Genomic DNA, 12,410 nt, shown 5'->3' with positions numbered 1-12,410 from the left:
TCACCAGCCTTCAGTCAAAATCGTCCAACCCATGCTAGCATGGAAAGCGGATGATGATGATATAGTTGGGCATAAGAGGAATCAAATGTAGCATGCAAGAGAGAAGACTACGTTGGTTTGGACAAGTGATGTGTAAGAAGACGGCTGCATGAAGAAGTGTCGATCACTTTAAGTGGATGGTACACGTGGAAGAGGGAAACCCAAGACAAGGGATGAGGTGGTAAGGACCAATCTCAGGGAGCTGAGCCTCACAGACAAAATGACAATGGACTGAGATGTCAGGCGATATGAAATTCTTGAGAAGACCTGCCCACATCAGCGAAACAGATCTAGAAGCGCTGTGTCCCACTCACACTTCAGAAAACTTTTCACACACTACCACAACAAACCAAACTACATCTCTTCTCTTCACATTTCCACCTCATGTACTATTATTGCCTCCCACTCCTCAATCTTGTCCTCTTGGCCCTGTGCCGCTGCATCATTGCTCTCTGCTTGCCCCCAAGCTGTGCATTCTACCCACATGCCCTGTCTCACTATTGTTATCTGCTAGTCCACAACCTGGGTGTTCCACACACACATAAGAAAACTTTTCCCTCACCCTACCCCAACAAACCAATCTACATCTCTTCTCTTTCTCACATTTCCTCCTTCATTCACTATGCCTAGCTCTCACCCCGCCAATCCTGTCTTCACACCCGTTCCTGTATCATTGCTATCCAGTAGCCTCCCTCCAACTATATTACCCAGGTCTTTCCCCACTTACTCGCACTCTAATCACACTCCCTTCACAATATCCTGCCCTTCATATTATGGCATTTAAACCTTAAGGTTTAAATGCCACCATCTATATCTCTCTATTCCTTTACTCAACCATCTCATTTATATTCTGATCCCTGTTCCTTGTGAACATGACTGGCATTTTGCCAACATCTCTATCCTACAGTCTCCCACTCTCTCTCTCCTTCTCCTGCACTTCCCTCAAGTTAGGCAACCGTGTATTTCCTTTGCAGTAGCACACCTGTTTCTGTCTTCATTCCTGATCTTTCTCTGGCCAGGTAACCGTGTACTTCTACAACAAGTCACCTGTATCTCCCTCACTATAACCTTTTCATCATCACCTCATCCAATGCCTCCTCCCTGCTTAAAAGTTTTCTTTTTTTTGTCTTGCAAGTACTTGGTGACCCTGTCAGTGCAGGTGCCACTTAAAAGCACCTTGTCCACACTGTAATGTGGTTGGTGTTCAGAAAGGCATCCAGCTGTAAAAACCTTGCCAACACTGACCTCACCTGTGCTTGTGCCACGTAAAAAGCACTAAGTCCACTGAGTGGTTGGTGTTAGGAAGGGGATCCAGCTGTAAAAATCCTGCCAAAACAGTCACAAAAGCCTGGTGCTGGCTTCAGCCTGGCCGGCTCTTGTGGTACCATCCCACCTATGCTAGCATGGAAGACAGACGTTAAATGATGACAATACACACACACACACACATTTGGGTGTCCAAAGAGGAGAAAGTATCAATGAATGTAGACAATCCACTCCAGTGCTACTCTGAGTTTTCACATGTTCAATTAGGTGCCTGAATTAATGCAAAGAAGTGGAAAAAACCCTTGTAGTAGTAGATTTAATTGTCAGCTTCAAACAAATATTTGATTTGTTACATAGATATGAATTATTGATTCATTATTTTTTACATTAGGCCAAGTTCATTAATCAATGATAAAATGTTTGTCATTCTGAAAACACCAACCAAAGACTAACTCATTTGAGTCATTGATACTCCAACCCTACAACAATCACCTAGACATCTAATTCCAATATAAAATAGCATCTACTAAATCCAGTCTTCCTTCTAACCAGTAATGCTACATAGAGAACAAGAAATACAATCCACTAACGCACTCAGAAACAAACATACCATAAAGCAAACACACACACAGAAAAAACAAAAATGCTAATTTAACATGACTATAACATTCATAGTACATACTGAATAGACAGTAAATAAAGGAAAATGACAAAGATTTAGAGCACAAATACATGTTGGACACTTAGCCAACAGAAATAATATGTTAGTGAACAAACAATGCATTAGAGATCATCTAAGACTGAATCTGCTCTGCAGTCTCCCAATCTCTCCACAATTACAAAAAACACAAAACAGCACCCTTCACATTGTCACAAGTTGTATACAGACCACACCCACCCAGAGACCAGCTTTACAAAAGACCACCTGGATATGCAAGGAGCTCAGTTTGAAACTAACCCTTGGTCCCTGCCACACTAAATGCACAAAAACATCTACGTAGCAGATATGTAGAGACATAATATGTGTGAAACAAGAGAGCTATCATATTTTCTTTCAAATCCATTAGATTTCATTTGATTCCTTGCCATAGTTTGTCAGTCACAGCTATTTTTTAAAATACATTTTAATATTCTTCTTTTATTCTTTCATTTGTTTCAGTCATTTGACTGTGGCCATGCTGGAGCACTACCTTTTAGTCAACTGGACTAATTCAACTGGTTCTTTTTGCCGAAGTGCTAAGTTACAGGGACGTAAACAGACCAGCATTGGTTGTCAAGCGATGGTGGTGGGGACAAACACACAAATATATACAATGGGCTTCTTTCAGTTTCTGTCTACCAAATCCACTCACAAGGCTTTGGTCGACCCGAGGCTATAGTAGCAGACACTTGCCCAAGGTACCACACAGCAGGACTGAACCTGGAACCATGTGGTTGGGAAGCAAGCTTCTTACCACAAGCCACACCTGCCCCTGTTTAAATAGTTTTAATATAGATTTTTCTGAGTTGGTGACAGCAATGTAGTGGGTAGTGTAAGAAAACTTGTCAGAGAAATGAGCAGATAGACTGAGGTAATCAGAGTGTGTGAGATGGAACAATTAAGTTTAAACTAGTCATGGACATGACTGTGACACTTATCCCTGCATACAAACCAAAATCAGCGATAATAAATGAACTTATTTATATGAGGGCCTCTTGCGGACTTAATATTCAATCCCTTCAAAACCATCATTTTCCTTTATTGCTAACCATCGTTCTCCCTTCCCCATTATTCCCTCTATCATATCACTCCTACCAATCACTCTCCTCTATCATTTATTGTTCACATCCATTCCACCCTTTCCTGTCACTGTTTCTTTCCTATTGGGTCTTCTCCCCATTATGCCTCTCATACTGTCTCATTCTGTTCAATTTGTGCCAACAAACAACATGTAACTGTGTATCACTGTCTCTCTTCCATTACTCATTCCAATCACACTGACTCTCTTATTTTACTCCCTTTACTACTATCTCTTCCATTCACTCTCTCGACCATACTGCCTTGAACAAGACAGTGTAGAGCAGAGAGGACTTTAGTCTTTTGTGAGACAAGGCAACCTCCTTAACCCTTTCGTTATTATATTTCTGACCAAAATACACCCCTTATGTTTCAATTAATTTCTAACGTAATCATAAATTTAGTCTGGTTTCATTAAACAACTATAACTTTTTTTATTTATCAATATATTAATGTGATTTTTGGAAGATAATTTAATGAAATGTTCTCAACCAATTCTATACTATAATTTTTGTCACAAAGTGACTAATTGCAGGTAGATACAGGTAAATACAGGTAAATTCAACAAAATATAAAATTATTAAAATTTTGTTCAAACATCGCTATAGAAAATGGGTTATTAGCTAATATTCAATTGGGTATACAACAAAATTTTACTATAGAATTTGTTATTCTGGGTAACTTTCTGATACCCATAATAATATTTATGGCAAAATAGGCCTTAATTTCATTTAAGGTTGTGGGAAACAACAAACTATCCTTTCTTTCGCTTTGTTTACATTTAGCGTAACGGTTCATTTCCGCCGTAATGATTTCAAATAGGCTCATTCGAAAAAGTAAAAAGAAATAGTTTAAGGCTTTACTCTCCTGGGAAAGACTGTGGCTTAGTCCAGTTTCTTTAGAAAAATCACTGAAAGAAACAGTTTTTAAATTTTCACTCCATTCAGATGCTAGTTCATTTTCTTTATCGCTGTCGAAGCTCTCGGATTCACTGTTTTCATTTTCGGAAAATGAAACATCGGATTCATTATCAAATACCACGTGCTTTTTTTTTTCAGTCATAGAGTTAGATTTATCAAGGACTTCAGTAGAAAATCCTTTGAATTCTGACTCGCTGCTTGATATAATGAAATTCGTATCCATTTTTTGTCAGAATTACAAATTTTGAAAACACAATAGGAACAAATTTCGGAAAAAAATCTCCCAAAATTCAAAGAATTAACATTACACTTTGATCGTTGTACAAAACTGTAGATGAACTGTTTACGAAGTATAATCACGTGTTTTCACGAACGTACTAAAGAGATTTGCTCTGATATTCTCATTTAAATATGAATAGGTAAATACGGGCGGTTTTGGGCAGCTTGGTCACATGAACCAAATTTTTTTTCGGGCGGTTTGGTAACGAAAGGGTTAATGCAAGTGTCATAATAAAATGCAGCCAGAAAACTCTAAGGTGGTTGACAAATGAACAACAACAGACTAAAGAGGACTTCAGTCTTGCCAATAACAAAACAACTTTTCTAATGCAGGTACTACAATAAAATGCAATCACTGCACAATGTAAAGTGGTTCAGATTAGAAAAGGCAGTAGAAACCATACCAAATATGGATATGCAAATAAGATATGGTCTCTGGCCTGTCTAGAAGGGTAATAACTCCAGATAACTCAGCCATAGATAAGCCATCCATCCCATGCAAGCACAGTAAACTAAACATGGAAAGATGATGATTCATGCATACTTTTGCATGCCCTTGTTTAAATTTGATTCTGCCCCTTGATGTTACAAATGAATATTAAGATTGATTACAAAAACATTTCCTTGATATTCTGACACTGGAAATAACAGTTTTGACATTTTCAGAAATAAAGAACTAATATCTACCTTCAGTGGTTTATAATATTGAGTTTATATTTTAGCTTCCTGGAAATTAAAAATAAAAACTACCAATCTATTAATTTTTTTTTCTATGTTATCATACCCGTTTACCATGTATTCTGCATGTGTAGATGTTGCTGATGAAGCAGTTATTCTTGCCAAGTCTCTGGACATCAAGGAGTGCTCTTGTTTCACTGAATGAGGAAACAGAACCACTTGGCCCAAGAGTCTCTTGAGTTAAGACTAAGATCCAGTCTTTTGTTGGCTTCTTGGAGGACTGTTGCAGGTGAGACATTCAAAGTTGTTGACCATTTCAGCTATTTTCGCAGTGAGGTAATGGACAGTACCGCCTGACAGGCCCCGTAAAAAGCACCCACTACACTCTCGGAGTGGTTGGCGTTAGAAAGGGCATCCAGCTGTAGAAACTCTGCCAGATCAAGATTTGAACCTGGTGCGGCCGTCTGGTTCGCCAGCCCTCAGTCAAAATCGATGATGATGAGATTCATAGCAGCTGCGAGTCTGAAGTCCTAAAAAGACTTGGACGAGATGGTATAGTTGTGGACAAGGGTGTTTGGTGCTGCCAATATCTAAGCAGGAGGACAAAGGTTCACGTTTTTAGCTCTCTGGTCCTTCCTGTTCTGTTTCTATAATCGTGAGATTTGGACACTGTCTGGGGCACTTAAGAGCCAACTGAACTCCTTTGGCACTAAGACGCTTCACAGGATTATGGGTTACCATTGGTCAGATCTTGTATCCAACAACTACTCAGAAACTGGAATGCATCCTGTTACTTGTATGATTTGGGAATGCCAGCTCAGTTTTCAGAGTTAAACCCTACTTTTTTCTTCACTGAGCATCCAGCTGGCTACATGATCACAGCAGATGGGGCAGTAACTTGCAGATATGAGGACCAGGTCACCCGGGAAGACCAGAGAATATACAAACAACTGGTGAATGCAGCAATGGAACATGCCCACACACCTTACCCAACCAATTCATATTCTAGTCCAGTAATTACAAAGTTGCATAACTTAAAAAGTGAATATGACAAATCAGATGTAATTATATAATTATAATTAAACAAACCAGCTAAATGATTGAAGCTCTGGACATTTGAGCATAGGTCAAAAATTCAAGCCTTGTTATTTTGTATTTTAATCAAGGGAGATCTCTTGCTTCAGTTTGCTTCTTTGGAAACAACTTAATACCATGGATAAACAACTATACATAACTGCATGAATAACCAAACTGTCTTAAGTTTTCATAACTATCCCACTGGCTCCCAACAATATAAATAAAAGTAAATTTAATAATTTAAAAAAAAACATTCAATACATACATAATAATATTTAGAATAGTTCGTTTGACTCACCTCAGAACTTGTATGAGAATTGAAAATATCTAAAAGATTTTTGTCCACATAATATTTGGATGCACTTTCAGGTTCGTTGGTATTTATTCCATAGGCTGATTCCAGGCACTGAATAGCCACTAAAGAGACAAAATAAAATTAAATTAATAAAAATACTAAAACAAAACATGTATCTCCCCTATAGCAAGGCACATGCATTTTCCTCTATCATACTTTAACCTTTCAACACGTGAAATAAAACCTCTCCCCACCCCTTACCATTTGCTGGAAGGATCTTTTTCATGTTCTTTTCCTCTCTTGCAAGTTACTTTATAACCTCACTAATACGAGAGAAAAAATGCACTCAGTACACACAATAAACTGATTGGAATTAGGAAAGGTATCAGGCCATAGAAACCATGCCAAAGATGACATTGGAGCTCACCACAGCCCTGAAGCCTGCCAGATCCAGTCAAACCATCTAACCCATGCCAGTAAGGAAAACAGACATAAACTAATGATGAAAAATTATGTTGACACTTGCCCAAACAGTAGAATCAAACCTGAGACTTAATGACTGCATAGCAAATTCTTAACCATTCAGCTATGCTGTGTGTGTGTGTGTGTGTGTGTGCACGAGTGTGCATATTCTTATACACAGACAAACCACAAAAAAACTATGTGACAGTTAACCTTAATATTTATTCTCTCATTATCATGCTGTTATTGCTTACAAGGTGAAGGAATTCTATTCAAAACAAGGTAACAATATAAATCCTGTTAATTATTTCAAAAATTAGAATTGTTAATATATTTATCAAAAATTAATCATCAACATAGAAATAAATTTTAAAACAACAAATATGAACATCTTTTCCAAAGCATAAGCACAGAGTAGACATTGAGAGAGGTAAGAGTGGAGGAATATGGTTTCAAATTATGGTAGAAGGCTAGTAATTTTTTTAGGAGACAGAAATAGAATGTTGGCATGTTTTAGGGATCAATAATAAAAACCCCACTATTTCTAGTTGTGATGGAAACACTAGCTCAAAGCATAAAGGAGGGTCTACAATGGGAGTTACTGAATATAGATGATCTGCTGTTAATGGAGAGAATATGGTTGAATTGAAGATGAATAGGTGAAAGGAACACAAGGAGACAAAAAGAAAATACTAGCTAAATCTATTTTCAACTCGATAGAAAAACATTAAATCACATAGCCCTAAATATAGTATTCCTAAGAAAATAACAGAATGATCAATAACAGCCAGAATGCCATCAAACATGAAAAACCTCAATCAAGGCTGACCTAAAGCTACATAACATAAAAATTTTATAAAACGGCCGTTTGCCAGCTCTGTCTGGCACCTGTGCGGGTGGCACGTAAAAAGCACCCACTACACTCACGGAGTGGTTGGCGTTAGGAAGGGCATCCAGCCGTAGAAACACTGCCAGATTTGACTGGGCCTGATGAAGCCTTCTGGCTTCACAGACCCCAGTAGAACCGTCCAACCCATGCTAGCATGGAAAACGGACGCTAAACGATGATGATGATGATGATTAACCAAGAAGTCAGAGCATAAAATCATTCTATCAAGAGTCAGGCTTTTGATGGCTTTAAAACAATGCCTCTTTTTTTAAACTCATAATCTTGTTAACACGAGTGGGGTGAGGAAGAACCATGCTGACCAAGAAGTAAATACAAACAAAACTAGATCTAATCTAAATTACAGAGAATTTCATATTAAAAAGTATAAGAAGTAAATAAATCATGAAGCACTCATACAAATTATTTTCAAAAGCACATTGTTTAATAGCCACTGACATAAACACAGACCTTAAAATTTAGAGAAGACTATGTGATGTTCATGCCTTTCTTGAAGGCATGAACATTACACAAGATTGATAAATGAAATGAAATAAAGCAAGAAATCAAAACTGGGTCGTAGCTTCAACTAACAGTGTATAACAAGCGAAATGGCAGCAAATAAACAAAACACTGGTCTTTGTAGAACAAAGCCACCTTTGTACTCCAACGTTGTAATGGAATAAAATTAGTTATAAATTTGATGTATATATCAAGTCAGAACTGCTTTAAAATTTTTTTATTTTATTGTTTGTTCTGTTAAGCTAAAATCAGCTACTTGGCCTTTTGCAATCCAAGATATCCCTCAACAGGTATCAGCCCCATTGAGATAACAAGGGCAAACAAATTAATGAAGACTGAGGTTTATATATTAAAACGATGTGAAACAGGAACCATATAAGAGTTGTCAACTCATTTTTCTTGGAACTTACCATGCAGATTATAATATGCACTAATAACATCTATATCAACAAAACTGAAGCACACACACATATATATCATCATCATTTAGCGTCCGTTTTCCATGCTAGCATGGGTTGGACGGTTTAACTGGGGTCTGTGAAGCCGGGAGGCTTCATCAGGCCCAGTCAGATTTGGCAGTGTTTCTACGGCTGGATGCCCTTCCTAACGCCATATATATATATATATATATAATATATATATATATATATATATATATATATGTATGTGTGTGTGTTTGTAGCTAGAAAGCAAAACTGCTGACTTAACTGGTACTAATTCAAATCTTGCATCTGATATTTTATTGTACCCTAAAACATTTCTCCAATTGCTATAAACAATCCACTTGAGAATTGATTGACTAAATATATAGTCCAACACCTCTTACTACTGACTCACCAAATGCACAGAAACGCAAAAATAAAACTAAGCTAAAGAAAGTGGGATTGCTGACAATAGGCAGCACCAGCTGGTGCACAGTGTGTTAATACAGTATCTATGTGGTAGTGAAAAAAAAAAAAGAAAAAGCATCTGTTACATGCAACTACATCAAACATCTATCTACTCAGTGTTAAGTCATATATGCAGGTGATCTTGCAGCTTTCATCTCCAAATCAAAAATATTCTAGCTTAACAATTTTTATGGTTGCCCCTTCATTTGCTCAACTGCAAACAATCTTTAGGGACCCCAAATATATTTGTTTTTCACTGGCTCATTTTTCTCCTAATGTGTCCCATTAAAAACTTTGCAAACACACCTCTACTCACCAAACATCTGATAATCAAAGCTCTTTTTAGATATATATTATTACATTATAAAAATCTTTTCCTTTTGCTTTTTTTCAATTACATGAGTTCTTATGATATTCTATTAAACAAAAACGAGAACCTTCTTACAAAGCATGCACCCTCTTAAACATTTACTCCTGGGAGAAATATATAACACCCACAATTACAGAACTAAAATTAATTATAAAGCTACTTGATTGTTATATGTAAACAATTAGAATTAATCTAAGTCTGGATGTCCATACAAAAAAACAAAAAGACTTTAAATTGTCTAGATTAGGGACTTGTAGTATATTGTCTAAAAAATTCCTGCCCAATTTTTGTAAAGAAAAATTCGTTTGAAATAGTTTCCAAGATAAAAATAATTTAAATGCTATTGTACGCAAAGACGACATCAAAATTTACCATAAAAATTATCAGATCTTTTCATTCAACGACTGAAACTAGACAAAAAACAGAAAGAAAGAAACCAGATTAGATGTAAACCAAACTCCAGTAGTTAATTTCAAGACGTGAAAGAAATTATAAATAGAAGATGCACTTACCTTCCAGGCTTTCCACAGCATCATCACTTAAGTTTCCTGAGGTTTTTTGATCACCAAGAAATTTCAGAATGGAATATACAAGCTTCGAGACATCAGCCATTTTATTCAAAAGTAACTAGAAATAAAAAATAAAATTAATCATTATAAATTAAGAAAAATAATTCCAAACTGGACGAGGAAGAAAAACAAAAAAACAAACTCAGAGTATGCAGCTGTCACCTAGTCTAGGAATTCGATCCGAGTATATTGATCACACAACATAGTGTGGGGGAAATTTAATTAATTTGGGCTTCGTAAATAGAAAAGTTTGGTTTTCTATGCAAAAGTCCGATACGGACTGAAGTTTCCTAATATTTATTGGCAGAGCGTTCTGCATTTTGGGAGGCATAATTCAACATGAAACTAAGAAGGCTTTTCTCATGTTACATCAGTAACTACTAAAATAAAACTTAGGGTATTTTTCTTCTTTTTTTATATATTTAAGGATGGTAAATAACCATTAAAGTTGAAGGTATCAGTTACTTATTTCTGATCACATTACTGCAGTTCTGAAAAAAAAAATGTCTCAACAGACGAAACTCAAGACATAAATATAAATATATACATAATATTAGACTAGCTAAACACCTAGTCATACTGAGAAAATATAAATAGTAATGATAACATTGTTAGCATAACTGTTTATATATTTTCATATTTCCATGATCAGAGAGTTAACAGGATTACAAAGTTAGGCGAAGACGAATATTATATATATATTACATATATATATTATATTATCTATATATATATATATAATACAATCTTTGTTAACACGGGAAAACTGGAGTAATCTTGAAATGGTGTCGTTCTTTGATAAAGAGGAAATAAACTACACACACACCCAGTCATAATATCGACATCTTATTAAATAAGTGTAAGAAACTCCAAGCTTGCAAGGATATATTTATAACAGCAGTATCCAACACGAACATATATACATCATTATATATATATTTATATATATATACATATATAAATATTCACTGATGTAACAGGATTTTGAACTACAGCTGCTATCAATAAACTTAAGAGAAAAGTTATAGAGTTAAAATAATTCAATATGAAGTATTTTTCGAAAACTACTCAATATCAACATTATACGATAGAAATATGAGCATCCCCTTAAAGTTATGTTGAAGAAGGTCCATAAAATAAATAAAAAATTGACTCACAACTTACAAGCTACAGTCCTATGCCAGCAGAGCGCCACAAAGCAATTCGAAAAATTCTTTTTTACGACTTCCTCTGACGTAGTTTCTGCCTCGAGATTATTAAACATTAAAAATGAATTTAAACAAATCTACATTTACAAGCGATTAAATAAAATCAAAATGAGTCAATACTTACTAAAAACAGGCTTAAAGAATTTGCTAATTAACTATGACGCGTGGTACCGTAAACCGCCACTTTAAGAGTTACAAGTAGAACGCCATCTGGTGGAGGGTATTGACTTAGAATCTTATTGAATGAGGTAGTTTTACGCAAGAACTCCGTTTCACTTCACTAATATATTTATGTGTGTAGATACATATATAATTATCATTAGTAAACATAAAGAACAATTAATTACGTATAAGTAATTGAGATTTTGATTTAAAAGGCACGGGAAATGTTTTCTATTACACCCGTCTGATTTTGAAGGGTGAGGCGCAATAGTTTCAGGTTCAATCCGTTTTCGCGGTATTTTTAGCATGTGTCTTTTACCATAGCCTCAAATCGACCGAAGCTCTGTGGTTGAAATTCAGGCGATGGAAACTGTACAGAAGGCCTGTCGAAATGACCGTGCATGATTTAAGTAGTCGACTTAATCGTTACCCGGTTTAATACTACCACCTAGTAGTATTAAAATGTAAGAGAGTTCACCCTCTATTGTAAGCTTATGAGCCAAGTCTGTGCTTGTATCGTTCTTGAAGTCCTGAAAAACATGGGCATTACCCTTTCTCCTCCGAATAAGCTATAAAAATAAAAGAAAGGATCCACGTAACAGGAGGGTCTCAACATTGTGCGACATGCTAGAAATATCAGCCAGTTTTCTCTCAAATTCCACCTAACGTCTTAAAACACGGTACCCCTGATAATGTAATCTTAGATACTTTACAGCTACAAAACAAAAAGAAAGTCAAGACAGTCACATTAGAAAACTTTTAGTTTTCGGCCCTATCGACCAGAACTTCGGGGACTACTAAGAATTATTTAAATAGGGCCTCAAAGAACACCTAAAAATTTTCCAAATTTATTTCAAACGAGATGTATTTGTATTTTGAAATAGTAGGGCCCCTGGTGTAAATAAGTCTGTAGATACATCATGCTACATATATTTTGAAGGTTAGTACTTATCGGACCGAATTCAGTATACTATCATGATCAGTACCCACCGGAGGAGTTAACTTCTGCT

General features: G+C 36.1%; 1 protein-coding gene across 3 annotated transcripts in view; it reads right to left on the bottom strand.

The window, feature by feature from the left end:
* The window catches only part of LOC115214752 (small glutamine-rich tetratricopeptide repeat-containing protein beta), a 29,750-nt gene extending 18,469 nt beyond the window's left edge, over window positions 1-11,281 (bottom strand). Inside the window, exons 1-3 of one of the 3 annotated variants that reach the window (XM_029783774.2) lie at window positions 11,195-11,281; window positions 9,974-10,088; window positions 6,335-6,453 (exon numbers count right to left, since the gene is read on the bottom strand). In XM_029783774.2, the coding sequence (XP_029639634.1) occupies window positions 6,335-6,453; window positions 9,974-10,073 (219 nt within the window). In that variant the 5' untranslated portion in view covers window positions 10,074-10,088; window positions 11,195-11,281. Of the gene's footprint in view, window positions 1-6,334; window positions 6,454-9,973; window positions 10,089-11,187 lie in introns of those variants that run through there. The other 2 variants (XM_029783775.2, XM_036505550.1) reach the window with 2 other exon arrangements.
* Between the last annotated feature and the right edge of the window lie 1,129 nt (window positions 11,282-12,410).

This window comes from Octopus sinensis, linkage group LG8 (genome assembly GCF_006345805.1).
Source record: "Octopus sinensis linkage group LG8, ASM634580v1, whole genome shotgun sequence".
NCBI lineage: Eukaryota > Metazoa > Mollusca > Cephalopoda > Octopoda > Octopodidae > Octopus > Octopus sinensis.
The sequence above is the reverse complement of the archived record's forward strand: the minus strand, read 5'-3'. Positions and strand labels throughout refer to the sequence as shown.